This window comes from Oryzias latipes, chromosome 5 (assembly GCF_053564925.1).
Source record: "Oryzias latipes strain Hd-rR chromosome 5, Olatipes_Hd-rR_3.1".
Taxonomy (NCBI): domain Eukaryota; kingdom Metazoa; phylum Chordata; class Actinopteri; order Beloniformes; family Adrianichthyidae; genus Oryzias; species Oryzias latipes.
Genome location: NC_136241.1, coordinates 10,672,866 through 10,693,022, shown reverse-complemented (window position 1 = coordinate 10,693,022; position 20,157 = coordinate 10,672,866). Strand labels below are relative to the sequence as shown.

Below are 20,157 nucleotides of genomic sequence, written 5' to 3'. Positions count from 1 at the left end.
GTGATGTAGATAAGTGAGGAACAGCCCCTTCCAGGAAGAGTCTGCTCTACCAGCACCACCCCCAGGCTAACACACACACACACCCACTGTCTCCACAGAGCTAGTGGTGACAGGCTAAACATTTTCTTTTTACACACAATATGCACATCCATCTTTGCAAAAGTTCGGTTGTTGTTTGTTTTCGTGGGGGCGATGTAGGCACGCTGCTGAGACCGACTCTGGGGTTGACGTAATGACAAAGGGGGAAAACATAAATACAGCTCAGATTGTCTGCCAGATGGACTGGTGAACTGTCCATGGTCTTGACGTGCCTTCACCTGATAGTAGCTGGACAAGCTCAAGCAACCCTGTGACCCCACAAGAAAGAGAAAGAGAGAGAGAGAGAGAGAGAGAGTTTCACACTTTTTTGTTATAATTCCACATGTGTTAATTCATAGTTTTGATGCCTTCAGTGTGAATCTACAATTTTCATAGTCATGAAAATAAAGAAAACTTAGAGGGTGAGTCCCAACCTTTGGTCAGTACTGTACATATATATACATATGTTTAAAAAAATTCAAAGCTAATGTTCAATCTGTGTGCAGTTCAGCTTTCTTCTGTTTAAATGTAACAGCTAGGACCATTTGTGCCAAACACTGGCTGGTAATGCTATGTATGTACGGCCAAACACAATGACCACAGCTAATTAAACACCATTCATTGAGTTTTACTGAACAGCTTCCATGAGGATTTAAACGTTGCGTGAAAATAGAAGCCTGCCCAAATTTGATATGTGGTTAGGGTTGGGGAGAAAGAGGAGCATTAGTGTGCTTGAGAGGTTGACAGGGGCTTCAGAAAGTTAATGCAAAGTAAAGTGAGGTCTGGCAGGCTGACAGTGTTGATGGACAAATGCGATAATGCTTTCCTGGCAGCATAATGCGTCTGGAGGCTGGATCTTAAGATTTGTGGGTGCTGGCTGTTCAGTCACTCTAATGACAAATGATTTTCTTAAACAACTTTAAAGCCAGATGATCTGAGACAATTAAACTCAAAAAGACCTTCAGATTTAAATTAACAAACATATAAAGTAATGTCGACTCATTCTTTAGAGATTATGGGATTTCCTAAGGAAATAATAGAGGAGTAAGGATGGACATAGGTCACATCTGTGAGAAGCAAGTGCTGCGATTCTTAACTCTCCAGTGAACATGACAGATTCCCGGCAGACAGCAGGGCTCAGGAGGCGCTGTCAGCTCAGCTGTCCCCTCTGACACATCTAACAGAGTAAAAGAACTGAGACAATCAAAAAAAAAATTATTAAACAGGAATCCCCTGCACTTGTGTAATTTATGTAATCGTGAAAAGAAAGAAAAGGAGAAAGAGAATTCTGTTATTTTAATATGAAAATACAGTTTTGTTAATATTCCACGAACAACTGTATCTTAATTTATAATAAATATACAGATTTAGAAGCATTATAAGTAAAAACAAAGTAGCCTAAACTACAAACTACAACATGAATAATACTAAACTAAAAAATGGCAAAATAAATGCAAGCATTGTCACATGCTCTGTTTAAAGGCAGGCCTTCTCCTCTGCCTGTTAGCATTTGTCACAAAAACATGAGTTCAGGCAGAGAAGTCTGGAAAGTCTGAAAAGCTTTGTACTGCGTGTACCAAAGGAGGAAAGGAGGAGAAAGGATGAGGGTTAGTTATTGTGACAAGCTCTGTCCCGAATGGGTTTAATTTCTTTGCAAGTAATGTTTGCAATGGAATTTGCAGTAATTAAATAAGTGATGTTTGCAGAGATGTAAGGAAAACTCGCGATTTGCCATGATAATGATCAATATTGCGATGACGATATACGATACATGACTAAAATAGCAAAACATCTAAAAACATAATTTTCATTTCACTGCAACAGTTTAATTTAAATAAAGAGTCAACATAACTTAAATTACACTCCAGATGATTCTAGTCTACATAAGCGGCAAGCATCAAACTTGAAAGGGCTCCATCTGATTGGTCAACAGCGTAAGGGGGTCCATCTGATTGGTCAAATGCATAAATATATCTTTATGATTTGTTAAATACTTCAAGCTGCCATAAGACTGTTGAAGCACATTTAAGGTTTCTATTTATTGCAAGTTTCGCCAACTTTTGCGATTATGCGTGTTGCACAGTTTGATATTTCGTGATTTATTGTGCAGGCCTACTAATTCCCATCAACTCTAAGATGAAAACATTCAAATTTACACCCAATATAAATTGATATGCATTACGGATTTAAGTGGTTATTTTGTGTATTATTCTCTTTACTCTCTTTACTTTTATTTGCTGGTTTGCGAGGCTTTCCATCTGTGAAACCTGGGTTCAATTCCAGGCTGCTCCCTATTCCCTTCTCTGCTGATGTGCCGGTCCCAAGCCCGGATAAATTGAGAGGGTTGCGTCAGGAAGGGCATCCGGCGTAAAACATTGCCAAGGTAACCATGCGGCTCTTCCTCGTGGGAGGGTTGTTTCGCTGTGGCGACCCCTGATGGGAGAAGCCGAAAGTGAAAGAAGATTCTCTTTACTTTTATTTATAACAACTGTAGAGAATTGAGTTCAAAACCAGCTGGTTTTATTTTATTAGAGATAAGGTTTGTGATTTATTAGGGATGTAATTTACTTTACTTTGTTTCTCCCAATCGTTGAGGAACGTAGAGTTGGATGGAGTAACCGTAATTCCACATGGCTGAACCAGTTCAGGCTTTGTGTGACGTAGGAGGTTTATGGTCCATTTAATAAATGTTTTAGGTGTAATTACTTTGCATATATAAAATGTACACACATTAGTAACACTTTTTAGACATAGAGCAGAATTTAGCCAAATAAAAACGCAGCTAATGATAAAAATGAGCCAGACACACAAACAAAAGTGAAAAAAACAGAAAAATGCTGCAACATGCATCCAAGTGATTCACCATGAGACGTGTTGGCAAATTACAGAAGGGATCGTGTTAACAGACATGCTAAGAAAGAAACAGCTTTTACACAACAACACAAGGAGGCCGGACTAAAATGTTGATTACTAAATGGAGTTTAAATTTGCCTTTGTTGAATTACAAAAGCAGTTTTACTGCATTTCTTGGAAGTCAGTCAGATGTGAAACAAGTTTCCCTCTGAATTAATCAGCAGCCAACCAACCAACCCATAAAAGTGTCCAAAAAAAATCGTTTGTGGATATTATTCAGCATGAAACACGTGCGTAATCTGTAACCAAGAGCTTATGTCGCAACAATGAATGAGGAGCAAGCAGTAAGACAGTTATGGTCAGGAGTTCATTGAAAAAGCTGGGTTGGAAAATTCAAATGTTGAAGATGTAAACTTGAGATGTTGAACACCATCAAGAAGCAGCCTTAGGTGAAGGTCTGGGGAGGCTCTAAAAGTGACTAAGATATACTAAGATATTTAAAAAAAAAAAATACAAACAAACCACATGCACTTGAGGAATAATAGTATTAAACATCAAACATCAAATCAAGAACTGTTCCATATGAAATGACTCATTTGAGATTCCTTTATTTTCTACAGTAAAGTGAACTCAAATATAAAGATACAAAAACTTTGTGGCTAAACCACACATTGTTTTTTAGTTATGTTTCTGGCATACAGGACTTTAAATACAATAACCTACAAAAATCATAACAAAATGGCATTGTGTAATTCTTGGCATTTCCACTTCTTGTGCCTACGCTTGGTTTCTGACTAGAACATTTTGACAAGCTGTCAGACTAAACTAGCCACAGTTAGCTCTAAAAGGAACTGGAGATGCCACCTCTGGAAACCAAAGATATATCACTCCATGTTAGTGAGCATCAATTCCTGCTTTTGAGGTAAAGCCAGGACAGTTGTGTGCTGCTCACAGTTGTTTGTTTGTCGGGCATTTTGCCTGAGGTAAACAATATTGAGTGAACAGGTTAATTGCGCAGCCCAGTCAACTGTATCTAGCTGCAGCTGTGGATACGACTTGGTTTCTAAATTTAGTGCTTAAGTAGGGGATTGCCTGATGCAAAACGTCACAGTAGATCTAATAAAAAAGAACACGCTGCAGGGCTGCAGAATGAGACAATACTGAAAGCTGAGCAAATCTGAGAAGATTTGATCATCAAAATGCATTTTTTGGACGTTTAATATTAGGTGGCAGAAAGGAAAAGTATGAGCATTTACAAAAAAAATAACACAAACTGTGAATAAATATTATAACTCTGCAATATACCATGTTTTTAATTTGAATTTTTTCCCCTCCAATGTAAGAAAGAGTTGAGCATTTGCTGGACATAAAACTTCAAGGTTGCAGGACTTGCAAAGAGGTGGACGAGGCTGCTTGCATTTACTGACTGCATTATGTCAAGTGCCAGTGCAGATATTTGCATTAAAACCTCTGCTTAACTTCAGCCGCTAAACTGGAGCATCTGTGCCGCCAAGTGGAGATGAGATGAAGAGCACCATTCATTCTGAAACCATAAGATAACATCATGACTTCTATCTGTTTAAAAAGAATATTTATGCCTTTTTTTTTTTTTACAAGAAAGAATAAGTAAATGTTTGTTACAAAATGTATCATCAAACTTCTTTTAAAGTCATTTAAAGTTTTTCCTTTTCCTGTAACCCTTATGCTATCCTAGGCACTTTAACATTAGGAGTTGGGTCATCTAGACCCACTAGACAGTGCTCTGAACCTTTTTTTTTTTAAATGATTTGTGATCTTCACTGGTTTCCATGGATTACATGAAATCTTTCCACCTTTATCCACCTTTGTCATGGTAGGGAGAACACGTCAAAGTAAGGGTGGGGTCATCTAAGATAGCACAAGGGTTAAGAACATATGTCAGCTGTGTGTGTGTGTGTGTGTTAACAGTGTTTCACAATGTATTTGAATTTTGGAAAACCTTTTAATTGAACACATACTTTAAGCAATGTCCTATTCCACTCTTTGTTTATGTTAATAGCTAAAATTCCAAAGCACAAGAGTCAATAAGCCACTAGTAAAGCATAAAACTGATTATTCTTGGCTTCAAATCCAGAGAAAACTCAAACTAACACAAATTTGTTGACAAAATAAAGGTGTAATGCTTGGAATGATGCTTAGGATTGGGGTTAAGGCACTTAAACGTATAGCTTTGGGAGGACTGCCAATGACAAAATAATTTATTTATCAGCTGGTTTTTTTTGTGAACAATTCAATGTAGTGGAAAGCAATATTAAAACCACAGCAAGTAATAACAAAAAAAATCAAAATACGTCTTTAAGTCAAAAAGCTGCTTTTAGCTTCCTTCAATACTTTACTGAGGAACGTTTTAATGAAGAACAATCTTAACAATATACAAGACAACAGCATAACTAAAAAAAAAAATATTTTATGCTTTGTAACAATAAAGAAATGATCCGTCTCTGCCCTCTAGTGACTAAAAGTATAATGACACTCCACTGAAACAATGATTGCCACTCATTCAAAAATTCCAAATAAACTTATGTTGAGGTATGTTTAGGAAAATTTAAATTTTTAAAGGATTTAAAAAAAAAAAAAGGAAGAAGGGAAGCTGTAGCTTAAAGACACAGACTTAATGGATGTTTTTACCTCTTCCATTAGTGTTAAGTCCCTATAAAAGCCATAACCACTCAGTCCTTCTCTATATAGTCCAGGAGACACAAAGCTTCCTGTCTCCACTCTGACATCAAGCTGGCTCCTTACTGCTGCCTGGCTTTTTGAATCAGGGCATAAACAAATAGAAAATAGTTGTTCTTTGTTTCAAGCCTTATATAACGTTTCCAATTTTATATTTAATACATTTTTTAACTCATACTTTAAAATTTCCATTTTGATTTTGGATACCTTTGTGGCTATTCAGTCAATACAATATCCATTATTTAAAAATCTTTGTCCCTGAAAAGGTTCTTGTTATAACTTTTTTGTCCTTTAACATTACATTTACAATTGTTTACAACAGCGAGTAGTCACTTCTGGAATTTGACCAATCACTTTTAAATCAGATATTTAACCATTGAATTCAACATTGATACCATTCAGTAGAACCACAGAAACGTACGATAAATGGAGAATCCCGAAAGTAGTTCTGACAAAAAGTAGTGACTACAACATTATTCTTTCATTTATTTTTAAGGGCTCACACAGCCATAACAAACCCTGCAAAGGACCAGTGAGTCTGCTTTATAAAGGTAAGTACAGGTGGTGACATGAAACTGTGCCTGCAGATGACAACAATGCTGGTGAAGGGAGCCAGCTTTGCCTCCTATCATATCACCGGCCGGGTGAAAACAACAGCAGTTGTGCCTGTGTTTGATGAAAATAATCCAACGTCTTGACAATACCAACATCAGCCCAGCCAGCCACACGAGCCAAGACAACAGACAGCAAGCATGCCATGCCAGTTCAACAGTTCAGGACAACAAAGAGCCGAAGCAGCAGGTTTCTAATTTGGGTTTTCCTCAGTATTGTGTGTCACGCTCATTAGAAATGGAGAAACAAGCGCTAATGTCACACTAATGTTTATAATAACAATCTACAATCACAAGATTTACAAACTTCAGCCTCTTTAAAAGTTTTGTTGCATACTTTTTTATTTATTATTTTTACTTTCTTATTAAGAAAGATTAAGAATTTGCACAACTTTATATTTTACATTTAAAGCTGTAAGTTATTAGAAAAAAACAGATTTTTCCTCTGAAGTTATGATCAGGAAAGTGGCAAACAGTCAAAATGGCATTTATCTAAATTAAAAGCAATAAAGGAAATTTTTTTTTACACGTCAGAACTTAAACAGAGTTTACTAAGGAAAATACTGTTGTAAATGATCAAGGGGAGAGGTAAAAACACAGTTACTGCAAATTTAAGGGGCCAGATAACTCCTTATGGAGCAGTATGTCCTTCCTATGTAGCTGGGCAAATATGCCACCGACCTAGATGATTAAAATAAAACCTGGGCTCCAGCACCTGTGCATTAGTCCAGTCTGACCAGAGCACTGAACAAAGCATGTGGGTTTTTTACCATGGAAGGAGCAGAACACTACTTTACAAAATGCCTGCCAAAAAAAAAATAAAAAAAGTATCACTTTCTAGAAAAAAAAAGCAACAAGTTCAAAAGAAAGAAAAATCAGAATATAGCTACAACAGAGCTGTTTAGAAGACGGCTAAACCCTTGGCTCTTGAATTACAAATACAATTTCACCTGCTGCCTCTCTGCACTCACCCAAGTCCGGGTCCAGATACTGAGTTGCCCCCTAAAGCTCTTCCTCTCTCTTACCTGTACTTCATGCCTGTCTGAAAAGACACACACTCCTCCAGGGCTAAGCCATTCATCTTCAGGAAGTCTTCCATGTTCTTAATCTGAGCAGCAATCCTCTGCTCCCGCAGTCTCTGCAGCTCAGCTTGGTCAGTGAGCCGGGTTGGGGGCTGATTTAGCCCCTGGTCCGAGTGGTAGCGGTTGATGCCGCTTCGGATGCTCTCACTGTATGACATAGACAGCATCTTGCCGCTGCCGCTGCTGCTGCTCTTCCGAACACCGCTTCCTGGCCCTGGCGGTTTGGGGATCTGCAGATTTTCAGGAGGACAATAACTGGATCTGCGCTTGTCAGAAGGCATCCGGGGCCCGCTGGAATACCCTCCCGCAAACATACTTCCCCAACTCCGTAGCGCTAGCTCAGACCCGTGCAGTGGAAAACAAAGTAGTGAGACAGTTGAAGCAAAGAGTTGCCAGGGTACGGACACCTCTAAATAGCACCTGATCCAAAAAAAAAAAGAAAGAAAGAAATGCTCTCTTGCTTGCAGCAGCACACGGCCATGCATCCTGTAATCAGAGTCTGCATAATATACTGACACTCCCCTCACATTACAGGTACACATTGCCAGGGTAACACTGATAGGGAGCATCCAGGTGACTTGCTGGAAATAAGGAGCAGGACAGAAAAGGACAAATGCCATCTGCAAATAGGAAGCATTCAAACGTGCATCGTGTGAGAGGAGGGGCCACATTCCTTTAGTTACTGTCAATTCTCCCTTAAATAAAGTATAAAAAAGAGAAAAATCAGCAGAACAATTTTCCAACCTCAGATATTACATACAGAAGCTGCAACACCAAAGTCAAAAGGTGACTAAAGCACTTTAAAAGACTCAGTCCTATCGTCTTTTGATTTATTTTAAGTGTTTCCAGCGGTCTTTTAATTATGATGTCATTTTTAGCCAAAATCAAAATCCTGTGGTTGTTTTTTAGGACATAGTTTCTGCAGAGTGTCAGGAGTTCATTCGAAATTCATCTCTGAGCTGTGGGCGGGACTCTTGGCGTAGAGTAAGCTTACAGTACTTCACACATCCAAGCTAACATCAGTGGTGCAACAAAAATGGGGACCGATATCGCAGCTTTCCAGCCGTATAGATTTGAGCCCGATGCCAGCTCGCACGAGGAAAACAAAGACGAACATGGATCTAGTTGTCTACTTGTGGATGAATCAGAATGAAGCAGAGCAGGGAGCTTGTGGCCTCCCCAGAGCATTTTTCAAATAACATATTTCGTCTGTTCCTGATTCACAATTTGAATTAAACCAAAAAAATGCCAGGAACAAAAATGTCATCAGAGAAGGGTCTTTAACATAGATTCACAAGGTTTTACGACATCCTGAAGAGGAACAAGTCAGCCTGAGAATATTTTCACATATTGACACACCATAGTGCTGTTTGTTGATCCATTTTAACTTAATTTATCTCAGTACAATCTAAAATTACCTGAAAATAAGTCCATTCCAACAAAATAAACACCTAAAAAATGATTTTTTACATGTTCCTTTCCAAATATGAAAATCTTTTAGCTGTATTTATATGAAATGTAAAAGAAAAACACTTTAAACCTTGTAGAAGTGAAGTTCAATGTCTCCGTATAATTCTTTGTGAAACTCTCCCATTTATATAGTCTAACAAAACTAAAATGGGGCCAAATAAAACACACGTTCATGGATGAACTTGGCTTTCTGTATAAAATATATACAGAAAGCCAAGTTCATCCATAAAAAGTAAAAGAAATAAAATAAAAGCCAGAAAGAAAAAACAGACTAACACTCCCATTGCCAGGGAACTGATGTCATTTCTGATTGCAGGGAGTGATGATTGCTTGTGCTTCGACATGAATATGCTGTGAACACCTGATTAAATCTACAAGACACACACAGTTTGAATTATAAAGGTTTTTGCTGTTACTGGTTGAATGGAAGAATTTTCCCCTGATAAAGACGTAATGCATGATACAGGAACTCTAACTTTTTTTGGTTTCTATATACTGTAAATAGGAAGAATTTGGTTAGTATTGAAAAACAGACGTGCAAACAGTAGTGCAGGCGGCCTGGGACGTCAGAAAGGGTTAAAACCCAATTTGAATCATGGCTCTTAACCTAAGGCCAAGGTTTAGTGGTTCTGTAGAACCACTGATTGAGCTTAGCTGCCAATTAAAGTAAATATTGGACCCGTCTTACTTAAATCTCTCACAGGGGAGCTCTTCATCTAATGCTTACAGTTTTGGTGATTACGATGAAATCAGAGTAAACACGTTGGCCTAACAAATAGTTACACAATCTAAATGCACCAAACTAGAAATGTTAGAAATTGGAAGGAGCAGGTTCCTGTCTGTTTCACAAGACATTTCTCACCTTTATCAAAATTAGTGAGTGAAGCTTCACTGCAGAACCCTTACAGCCTTTTGTGTAGATCTGTCAGAGCTCAACAAGCTTAAGGAAGAAAAAAACAATCCATCAAAATTTTTTTTTAAAGTATTACAGCCTGAAGTCATAGTACTCATTTGTTCACCCTTTTTAGTAGTATGAGTACATCTCATATTCAGAGTCCAGTTCCTATATGATATCCTAAAAGTATTAATGCTAAAACATTGTAAAGTAATGTACAATGTCACATTAAGAATGAGCGGCATAGACTACTGCACTCTTAGTTTTTCTCGTTACATATAAATGTATAAAATTATAAACTTTAACTGAAGATAATGGTATTGCGTTGTTCACAGGAGATGAATACCAAAATTACTGAAAAAATATTTAGATTTTTGTGTGTTTTTTTTCTAAAGAGAATGCATCATGAACATCAAATTACACTGTACTGCTGACTTGGCAAACAACTTCAGCTCCAGACAGTATTGATCGTGTAAATATCCACACAGAATAAAATCAAATCTTGAACAGCATTTTCTTTGCCTCATAGCAAAGCGTCTAATTCTCAAAGTCCAACCAAATCCTCCAATAAAACAGTTTCTAAATGTGGCAAACAAATGGTGAATTGTAAATTTGCACTAAGGTTGGAAAACCCAAATATTTGAACTTAGGTAAAATACAGAAGCATTACGACAAGACAAAGGCTCCTTCATCAACTACAAATATTTTTCTACGCCTCCCCCTTTGGACCAACAACATAATGTCGGAGTAAAACAGAAATAATCTCAGTAAAGCAGAATTTATCTGTCTGAGGCTTCAGGCAAGGCTGCATGCAGGTCGCATCAGTTAATTCTAACAATATATTCTCACATACAAAATTCACATGCAATCAAAAAGTTTGGGCGTGCTTCAAAACACACGTTTTGCCCTCAAACTCACCTGATTTCTTGGAGGTCGGCTCATGAGCAAGGCTGTGGGTTGCTAGTTAGCTCTTATAAACAGACACTGTGGACGGTCATAAAGCAGGTCCACCCAAACTGGGAGTGTCTTACTAGAAAAAGGTCTAAACCAATTAGTGAATGAGAGAGTGCATCCCTCCCCTCACCGCTTGGACCAAACTCTATCATCCCAACCAACACCTCTCCTCCTCTCCCTCTCTATGAGATCACATGGAAGAAATCCATTTATGTCGTTTAGCTGCCCGCCGTGTTTCTGCTAACCGCAGCAAATATTATCAGGCCTGAATTATTCACAAAAGCTTTTGCACTAAAAGCATCTAATGTTGTTCCACAGGAAAGAATGCTAAGAGCTAGACAATGGGGAGGTGGATGAATCCTGGGTACATTTAAAGCACAAACTCACATTTACGAAATAAAAACAAACAAAAAAAAAGAATAGATGCATATGCATGTGCACACAGTACAAAATGTATCATAATGAGCTTACTAGAAACAAACAAAAAAGGAAAAATTGTCAAATTTGACAAAAAAACAACTTTTGTAAAGTCTTTATTAGGTCCAGGAGTTTCCATGTTTACGCCTAAACACATGAGATGTCCTTTTTAGGAATGTTTGAATTGCTTAAAAACACAAAACTTAAAACCCATATCCATTCCAGATGAAATGCATGACTGGACTGATTCCCAAGAGGTTAAAAAAAAAGATCTTCACATTCTCACACCTTTCTTCTTTATAAAAACATCTTGTGTGCAGCAGAAGTTAAGCATAGGAATTTTGTATGAGTCTGGCCTGAAGGCTCACACTAAGAAATAAAAGGACTACCAAGAAGAAAATGACATTCACCAACTGTGAATGTAATTGTAGTGAGACCTACAAGATGTCACTGATGGAACTGTACAACAACAAAAATGTCACTTCTGCATAGGTGCTGTGCAGAATGTAATGTGAATAAAGAGAAATAGGCAGATCATCAGGTGTTGTAAAAAGGGGTGGGATCATACAAGAATTGTCTCGTCAACCCACTCCTTTTCAAGCACACTGTCTTGTTTTATCTGTCTATTTTAAACTTGTGTATATGTAATTTGTGTTTGAAATTAAAAAAAATTGAATAGAAATTGATTTGAAGCGAAAAAAGAAAAGAAAAGCTGTTAGCTGGCAATATGAAAGCCTCCAAACTGCTTTATCACATTTGCAGCCGTGAGACTTAGCAGGCATAACACTGAAACTATTACTAACCTCCACTAGCATGAGAGAGCCAGAAGTCCACATTCCTACTGTTTTGGAAGACATTCTCTCAAATGATGTACCAACAGCAACAGCTACAGTAATCCCTTGCATAACTTACTTTTGGACCAAATAGATTATAAAATAGGACGGAAACAAAAAGAAGCCGACAAAAGTTTATCATTTGATTGGAGGTTGACGGTCTCGTGTATGAAAAAGAATTGTCATTGGTGACACCACCTTAGCAGATATTCTGGAGTGTCTGTGTTACAAAGAAAACATAGATTTTATGTTTTTAATCCACAGAGGACAGCTTTTGATTAATTATTATAACAAGTGACCTCATGATAAGTGATGTAAAACTTTGACTTAGGGGTTGTTGGTTAAATTCACTGGACTAACAAGTGGGTCGATACGCAACAGTGTTTGTCTTAATAATGCCAACAACCATCAATGTCCGACTGGCTGTCCAGCGTCAATGTCAGCATCAGATACAAAGCAGAAAGACAAGAACATCACACCAATATAGAGTCACACCCTTAAACCACCCATCCATCCTCCCAACCCACTAAATCACTGTTGGGGTCCTGGGGCTGCTGGAGCCTATCCCAGTTACTGTTGGGCAAAGGCAGGGTACACCCAGAATGGGTTGTCAGTCCATCACAGACACACATTCACACATAGGGACAATTTAAATCATTTAACCAATAAAGAATGTTTTTGGACTACAGGAGGAAGCCTGAGTGCCCGGAGAGAAAACCCACACAAACATGAGGAGAACATGCAAACTCCACACAGAAAGGTCCCAGCTGGGTTTCAAACCAGAGCTGCCCTACTGTGAAGTAAGAGTGCTAACCACTATGCCGCCGTGCAGCCCAAAAATCTGTCATTTTCGGTCAAGTCGATGATTGTAATATGTAATTTATCTGTAATGAAAAAAAGAAACAATGAAGCTGAAATAAAAGTACCAAAAATGTGTCCAAAGTACAATAAACCATACAGAGTGATTGCATCAAATTAAAGGTGACTTTACCCATGTAAACCTTATCATGATTCATTCTATCCTCCTACTGGACTGCTTGAGGAAAATACAGTTAGAACAGATGTTTAGTTATCAAAGAGGTTTGCACTAAAAACAGAAATAAGCAAAGTCTTCATTTAATTTTGAGTTCATTGCCAGAAAAACCCGTCAGTGCTTTATACTGGATCAGTTGAATATTGAGATAATAAACTATGACAACCTTTCCTAAATGTGTTCTTATCGATATCATTTATAATAATTTCTCTTCAGAAATGCTAAAACAGGCGTGTGTGTTTTTTCAGTGAAAGATCCTTAAAGCTACAAACTGTAAAAAGTCAAAATTAAGAAAATCTGAACAAAAATGAAAGTTTTTGATGTGATCAATTTTGTTTTAAATTTATTGAGTTAAATATATAAGTGCAAAGTTGGAAGTCTTAAATCTTGTAACTAAAAAACACAAACAACTATTGTTGATTCAAAGGTTTTTTGTCAGCAACCTTGTAACCAAAGCTCCCGTCATCCCTATCAGGTTTAGACTGGATCTGCACTGGCAGCTAAATAGCAGAAGAGAAGTGTTATCTGTGCTGCACAGAATGGTTGCCTGGTTTTAAGTGACAGAACAGCATGTCTGTACATCAAGGTTACTGCAGTGAAATAAAACAAAAAGGACGAGGATACAAACAGAGCTCCCGCTCAACTTAAACCAAAAATGCAGACGCCAAACAAACACGGGTCACAAACACAGAAATGATTCCTGAGCACGTATGCATCTGCCACACACAGAGAGACAGGTACCTGTAAAACTGCAGCTGCCGTTTGGGGCTCCCATAACGAGCGCTAAAGATGTCAAGGGAAAGGAGGAAAAAAGACAGTTTCAATTAATAAAGATGGGAAAGAATACGTTAGAGGTGAAAGAAAAGCAGACAAAGCACAACTTCACAAGAAGTGATCGAAAAAAGAACATCAGAAGACACATTTCCTAAAGATCTGTACTATTTATGTTATTATTATTCGACAATTTTCATAATGTGTTCAAAATAACACCTGGACTAAGATGCAAGATCACCTTTTTATGCCATTTAAGTCTGAAATTTGTCCAAATAAACCATTCAGAATTAATTCACATTCAGAATGACTCGCATCCCAAAGAAATGTTTCTTCACCAAGTGAAACGTCAAAAAATGGTACTTTCAAACTCTATCGCAGCTGTAATTTGAACAACAGTGTCATAAATGATACCAATAATTTATAGGTTATTCTGTTAAATTGTGTCTTAAAAGTAGAGACAAGGTATGACTTCTTCAACTGCAACCACAAAAAAAAGAAAGAAACAAATCTAAAGAGACAGCACACAATCCAACAAACACAAATGTGCGCAACGGGCATTGACATCAGCATATCTTTAACTATCTCAAGAATAATTCCCACCAAACATACACTTTATGAATAAGGAGGAAAATCTCTTTACATCCAGACACATCAACATTTGTTTACTCCAAAACTGAAGCTTGTGCAGCAAGAGTTTCAATCATTGACGGTATAAGAGAACTGGACTGACTGAGTGGCCCCTCCCCCTTTGCGTTCCAAACAGGAAGTACCCGCTGGTCCCAAAAAGCTGAAACCCTACATACTTCTATTGAGAAATAAACAGCTAATACTCAAAAATAGCCATTCTTGCTCTGATACCTTTTATTAACATGTTCTTGATCCTCTTATTTTTTTTGCATTACATTTTTGCTGTAGTTCAAGTTATTCAAGTTATACACCGACTAATCCGATGAGTCAATAAAAGCAGGTGGCCTCGCATCGAACCTTCGAAGCATTTGATTGACGGATTCTCCTAAGCCATGGGGCGGTCGTTACCCAGAGGTAGGGCGGTCGACTGATCAGAAGATCTCCGGTTTGATCCCCGCCTTACCCTGGTTATACAGTAGGTTGGCGTTCGGCAGCAGAGTGTATGAATACTGACCTAACGCAGAGTGTTTGAGTCTGTGTGTGTAAATGGGTGAAGGACTGTGACTGTAAAGAGCTTGGGGCCTTCAAAGCGCTATACAAGTGTACGCCATTTACCAATTACTGTTCAGTAGAAGGCCTTCTAACATGCTTATTCCTGATCGGAGAGAGTGATTTCCATAGAAATGTAGGCTCAGACTGACACAGACCAATCACTGCTTACTGAGGACGTGTGCTTCCAACAAAGCAACGGATGTATCACAGAAAAAGGGCGACTGAATTGACTTCATTTGGTTGCAACCGGAAGAAAGGCATTTTCTACGAGTAACGTCACAATTGCTCAGTCCACTTCTCCTATACAGTCAATGGTTTGAACACAGATTTGTAAGAAAAACAGAACAATGTACAACTTCATTTCCCTTCATTTTAACGCAGAAGGGGGGAAAAATGCTTGAAATACTTCAAACAATTGACAAAATTAGCGTTAAAGGAAACTGGGTTGAATATTGAAATAATTTCCACATACATTTTCCACACTCTTTCGGACTGTAACAGTCAGCTTACCTTCTTATAGAAAACGTCTGCAGTTAGGTCCGTTTTCAGATATTAAACATCACAGATTTACAGTAGAAATACTTCTAGATTCCAGATTAATTTTACATATGAATTCACTCTACAGGCGGACATTTTCTAATAGTTTTCAACTTTTGTCTTGTCTTCAAGTTTCTTTATTCTTACTACTATGTTTTTAGCCTATTTAGAAAATGTTGAAAGACTGACCACATATCCAGGCTACCCCTGGTCTATACTGACATGGGCTAGGCAGTGTTTTTCAACCAGTGTCACTGTAAACTAGTGTGTTATGATAGATGGTCAGGTGTGCTGTGGGAAATTATTCAATTTCACCCAACTGGTATAAAAACATTCAGCTCTGTGTTCATCCAAACAGGCCCAGGTTTCAACCTGAATAGTATGAAAGATAATAAAATACCTTAAACTCTGTGTTCATTTGATTCCTAATCAAGACACTTTGAGAAGAATGACTGTACCGCAGTTTTGCCCCACCTTGTTCTCATTTTGGAAAAAGTTTGACCCCCTTAAAACCGAACCCGCCAATCATTCTACTGTTAATTGTCATGAAGCACCAAAAATGCAAATATCAAACATTTTGCAATTATTCTTCATGTAAACAGAGCTAAACAGTTTAGTTCTCCTTCAAGGTTTGCATTGGAGCATAAAGGAATTATTCACAGAGATTACAGTATTTGGTCCTATTGTCTTTTTAAAGTAAGCAGCTGCTTTCTAATAATATCTGATTTGAAAGACATTCAATTTTAGACGTCAAGCACTCCTTAAAAAAAATTGGAGTCACGTTTAAATATAAGTAATGAAATGAAAAAAAATGAATTAAGGTGAACGCACATTTAACTAAAACTAAACTGAAATACAACAAATAATAAATAAAACATTTATTAGTTACATTTGTTATCCAAGCAAAAAAGAAAAACTGATAAAACTATTACAACCATTAAAAAATGCACGTGAGATTCTGAAGGGACTGGAATGTCACTAAGACAGACAACAGTTTCTCTTTTTTTTCTTATCGGTTGCTGGTGATTGCCTTCTGATTTTTGTCAAGAAGAAAATGTACTTTGGTTTAGAAAAAGGTTAAAAAACACTGGACAAGACAATCTGTAGTGGATAAGGGAGGAAGGGGACACTAACGACTCATATTTAAAAACTAAGTATAAGTGATTTTTCCAACGTTGCAGCTTTACATCAACATCCATGAGGGAGAACCTGACATCACAAACTTTTAGAACTCACCACAAACTGTGGCTCATAGCAAAGTGGTTCTGGAAACCATAGACTGATAACCTTTTAAACCTCTTTTATTGAGATTTATTGTTCCTGTATTTAATGATGCTTTGGTTTTTATTTGCTGAAAGATTTCAGATGCCGACCAACAGAATTGCTATAATCTGGCACATTAATATGCGTTGCCTCTATCAAATAAGTGATGAAATAAATCTACTTTACTATTTTACTATGTTCCCATTTAGATATGGAAAAAACAGGGTTGTGCAGCATTAAAAAAAGCTGAAAATAAATGAAACAAACGATGAAATGTGAATAAAAAAGATTTTTTTGCTCTCAGTTCAGTCTTAGACTGCACAAAGCTGCACTTAAGTGTAAAAAAAAGTGGCTCTCAGATTTCAAAATTCAGAAGTGCTCATGTGCAGCTTTACTACAGTGTCCCTACGGAACAAGGCTCTCAGAGAATTCACATAAAGCCGCCACGCCCTAATCTTCTCCAATCCACTGACATAATTTTGTTACTCCAGTCTATAAAAGACGAGGGTCCGGTGTGCTTTCAGCACTGTATCACACTGTGAAAGCCACAATGAAGGCAGTGTGAGGAATAACCCACTGAATAAAAAAATGCAAACACTTATTTGTTTACTAGCAAAAGCTGTTTATATCATCTGCATTTTTCAATCCATTTGAAATGATGTAAACATAAAGCAATATGTGAAAAGAAAATTGATGAAAATGTTATGTAAGAGCATTCTATCTTTACATACTTTATCATCTTGTATCCAGAAAATAATCAAACATGCATTTTTTTTAGCATTTTTTTTTATTTGTACTTACAATTTTGTTAATAAAAAACATCAAATTACTTTACAAAAATTCGACTTTTATCTCTGCCGTGGAGAATGTACTCCTTAATGCAGAGTCAAAATGGACTGAAGGATCAGTTCATCTAGAGGTCACAAACACATAAAGGATATTCTCCTTCAGGATCTTTTGGTAGACGGCAGAACTCCCGGTTCTATTTATTACAGCAAGTCTTTCAGGTCTTTGAGCAGCAAGACAGCCCAAGATCATCATATTACCACCACTAAATTTGACCTTTAGGAGGCTCTTTTTCTGAAATCCAGTGTTATTTACACTAGCTGTAATAGGATATACAGCTTTTTAAAGAAGTTTAATTTTTGCCAGATTAGTTCACAGTTTTTTTCCAAACAAAACAGAGAATATTAAAGGGTTTTCTGTAAAAACTGAGAGAAATACTTCATTTTGTTCTCGTAGCTTGTTATTCAATTTTGCCCTCTGCTATACGAGCCATTTTGACCAGTCTCTCTCCTAAAGTGGAGCCATGAACTCTAAACTTACCTGAAGCAAGAGAGCCAGGAAGTTTTGTGGGTTATTTTAGTGACTTCAAGGCTGAATTGGAATTGCTTCCCTACCCCTCTGACTACTCCCTATTGCTCCAGTTGTTGGGGGATTTTGAGCTTTAGTGGTGTCCGAAAGTGGTTTTTTGAGGAGGGGCCATACAGACTTAGGACTAGCTATCCCTTCCCCAGTAGGGTGGTCCTCCGTGTCACATTTCTTCACGTGGGTGTGTTGTGAAGCCCGGAAGTTTACACTTAAATGTAAGTATTGAGTTTTTGCACGACTTTTTAAATTTATAAAACCAATGGTATTATGTATTTTCGAGCGCTGACAGCTACGTGTTAACGTAGATGACCGGTGGCTATTGAATGAATGAAGTCATTAAGCGTTAGTAATGTTTGAATTTCAAGACACTATTTTTTTCATACTGCTTCCCCTGGAGGGATAACTTTAGGGGTAGAGGGAAGCTCCAGGACCGTGAAATGCTTCTTACGAAGCCACTCCTTCATAACTCGGGCAGTGTGTTTGGGATCATTGTCATGCTGAAAACCCCACCCAGGTTTCATCAATGCCCTTGCTGATGAAAGGTTTTCACTCAAAATCTGATGATACACGGCCCCTTTCATTCTTTCCTTTACACAGATCAGTCATTCTGGTCCCATTCCTGAAAAACAGCCCAAAGCATGATGTTTCCACCCCCGTGCTTCACATTAGTTATGGCGTTCTTTGGATGCAACTCAGCATTCCTTCTCCTCCAAACACAAGTAGAGTTCTTACCAAAAAGTTATTTTTTGGTTTAATCTGGATCATCCAAATGCTCTCTAGCAAACTTTAGACGGGCCTGCACATGCACTGGCTTTAGCAGAGGGTCACGTCTGGCACTGCAGGATTTGAGTCTCTAGCAGCCTAGTCTGTTACTGATGGTAGTCTTTGATTATTCTGGTCACAGCTCTTTGTAGGTCATCCATTAGGTCCCCCCGTGTGGTTCTGGGATTTCTGCTCACTGTTATTGTGATCATTTTGACCCCATGGGGTGAGATCTTGCAGGGAACCCCAGATTGAGGGAGATCATCAGTGGTCTTGTATGTTTTCCATTTCCTAATAATTGCTCCAAAAGTTGATTTCTTCACACCAAACTGCTTAACTATTGCAGACTCAGTTTTCCCAGCCTGGTGCAAGTCAACATTTTTGTTTTTAGTGTTCTTAGGCAGCTCTTTGGTCTTGGCTTTAGGGGAGTTTAGAGTGACTGTTGAGGTTGTGGACAATTGTCTTTTAAATAGATAACAAGTTCAAACAGGCGTCAAATAACGAGTATAACGAGTGGAGGACAGAGGATCCTCTTACAGAAGAAGTTACGGGTCTGTGAGAATCAGAAATCTTGCTTGCTTGTAGGTGACCAAATACTTATTTTCCACCATGATTTGCGAATAAATTACCGGTATCTAAAAATCAGAAAATGTGATTTTGTGGATTTTTTTCCTAATTTTGTCTCTCATAGTTGATGTTTAGCTATGATGAAAATTACAGGATTCTCTCTTTTTTTTTAAATAGAACTTGCACAATAATAATGGATTAGATTTATCTACGCTTTTCCAGACACTCAAAGCACTTATATAATGTATAATGTATACTTGGTGATGTCAGAGGCGTGGCTGCCAGTTTGCACCTACGGTCCCTCTGACCATTACGGGACATTCGTATGCATTCACACACCAATGGAGCCACACTGGAGGTAGGAAGGGTGAAGTGTCTTGCTCAAGGACACAGAAACAGTTGACTGGGGGGAGCGGGGATCGAACCACGAATCCTTCGATCATTGGACGACCCCCTCAACCTCCTGAGCCACTGCCACCCACAACTGGGGGTTGACTAAATACTGTTTGCCCCAATATATACAGTATTTATATGTTTAGTAGTTAGGGAGAAGTGAGGGAGTTCTGATGTATAATTAGAGTATTTTGATCATCGGGTCATCATGACCCGATGATCATTAGGTCACTTGTGGAAAGGATAATCCCTGTTCCATAATCTTACCATTCATGAGTTATTAAAAAAAGAATCCTTAGAAATTTCAAAACATCTTTTCAGACTAGAAGTCCTCAACTATTTAATCTGTTTTTATTTATTTTTTGAGTTC

At 37.9% G+C, this 20,157-nt stretch overlaps 1 protein-coding gene across 5 annotated transcripts in view; it reads right to left on the bottom strand.

Annotated features, from left to right (window-relative positions):
• The window catches only part of kcnab2a (potassium voltage-gated channel subfamily A regulatory beta subunit 2a), a 91,771-nt gene that overhangs the window by 33,309 nt on the left and 38,305 nt on the right, over positions 1–20,157 (bottom strand). For 2 of the 5 annotated variants that reach the window (XM_011474830.4, XM_011474831.4), the window contains exon 3: positions 13,683–13,724. The exons of 2 other annotated variants lie outside the window; for them this stretch is intronic. In XM_011474830.4, the coding sequence (XP_011473132.1) occupies positions 13,683–13,724 (42 nt within the window). Of the gene's footprint in view, positions 1–7,282; positions 7,570–10,622; positions 10,774–13,682; positions 13,725–20,157 lie in introns of those variants that run through there. One more of the 5 variants, XM_011474829.4, reaches the window with a different exon arrangement.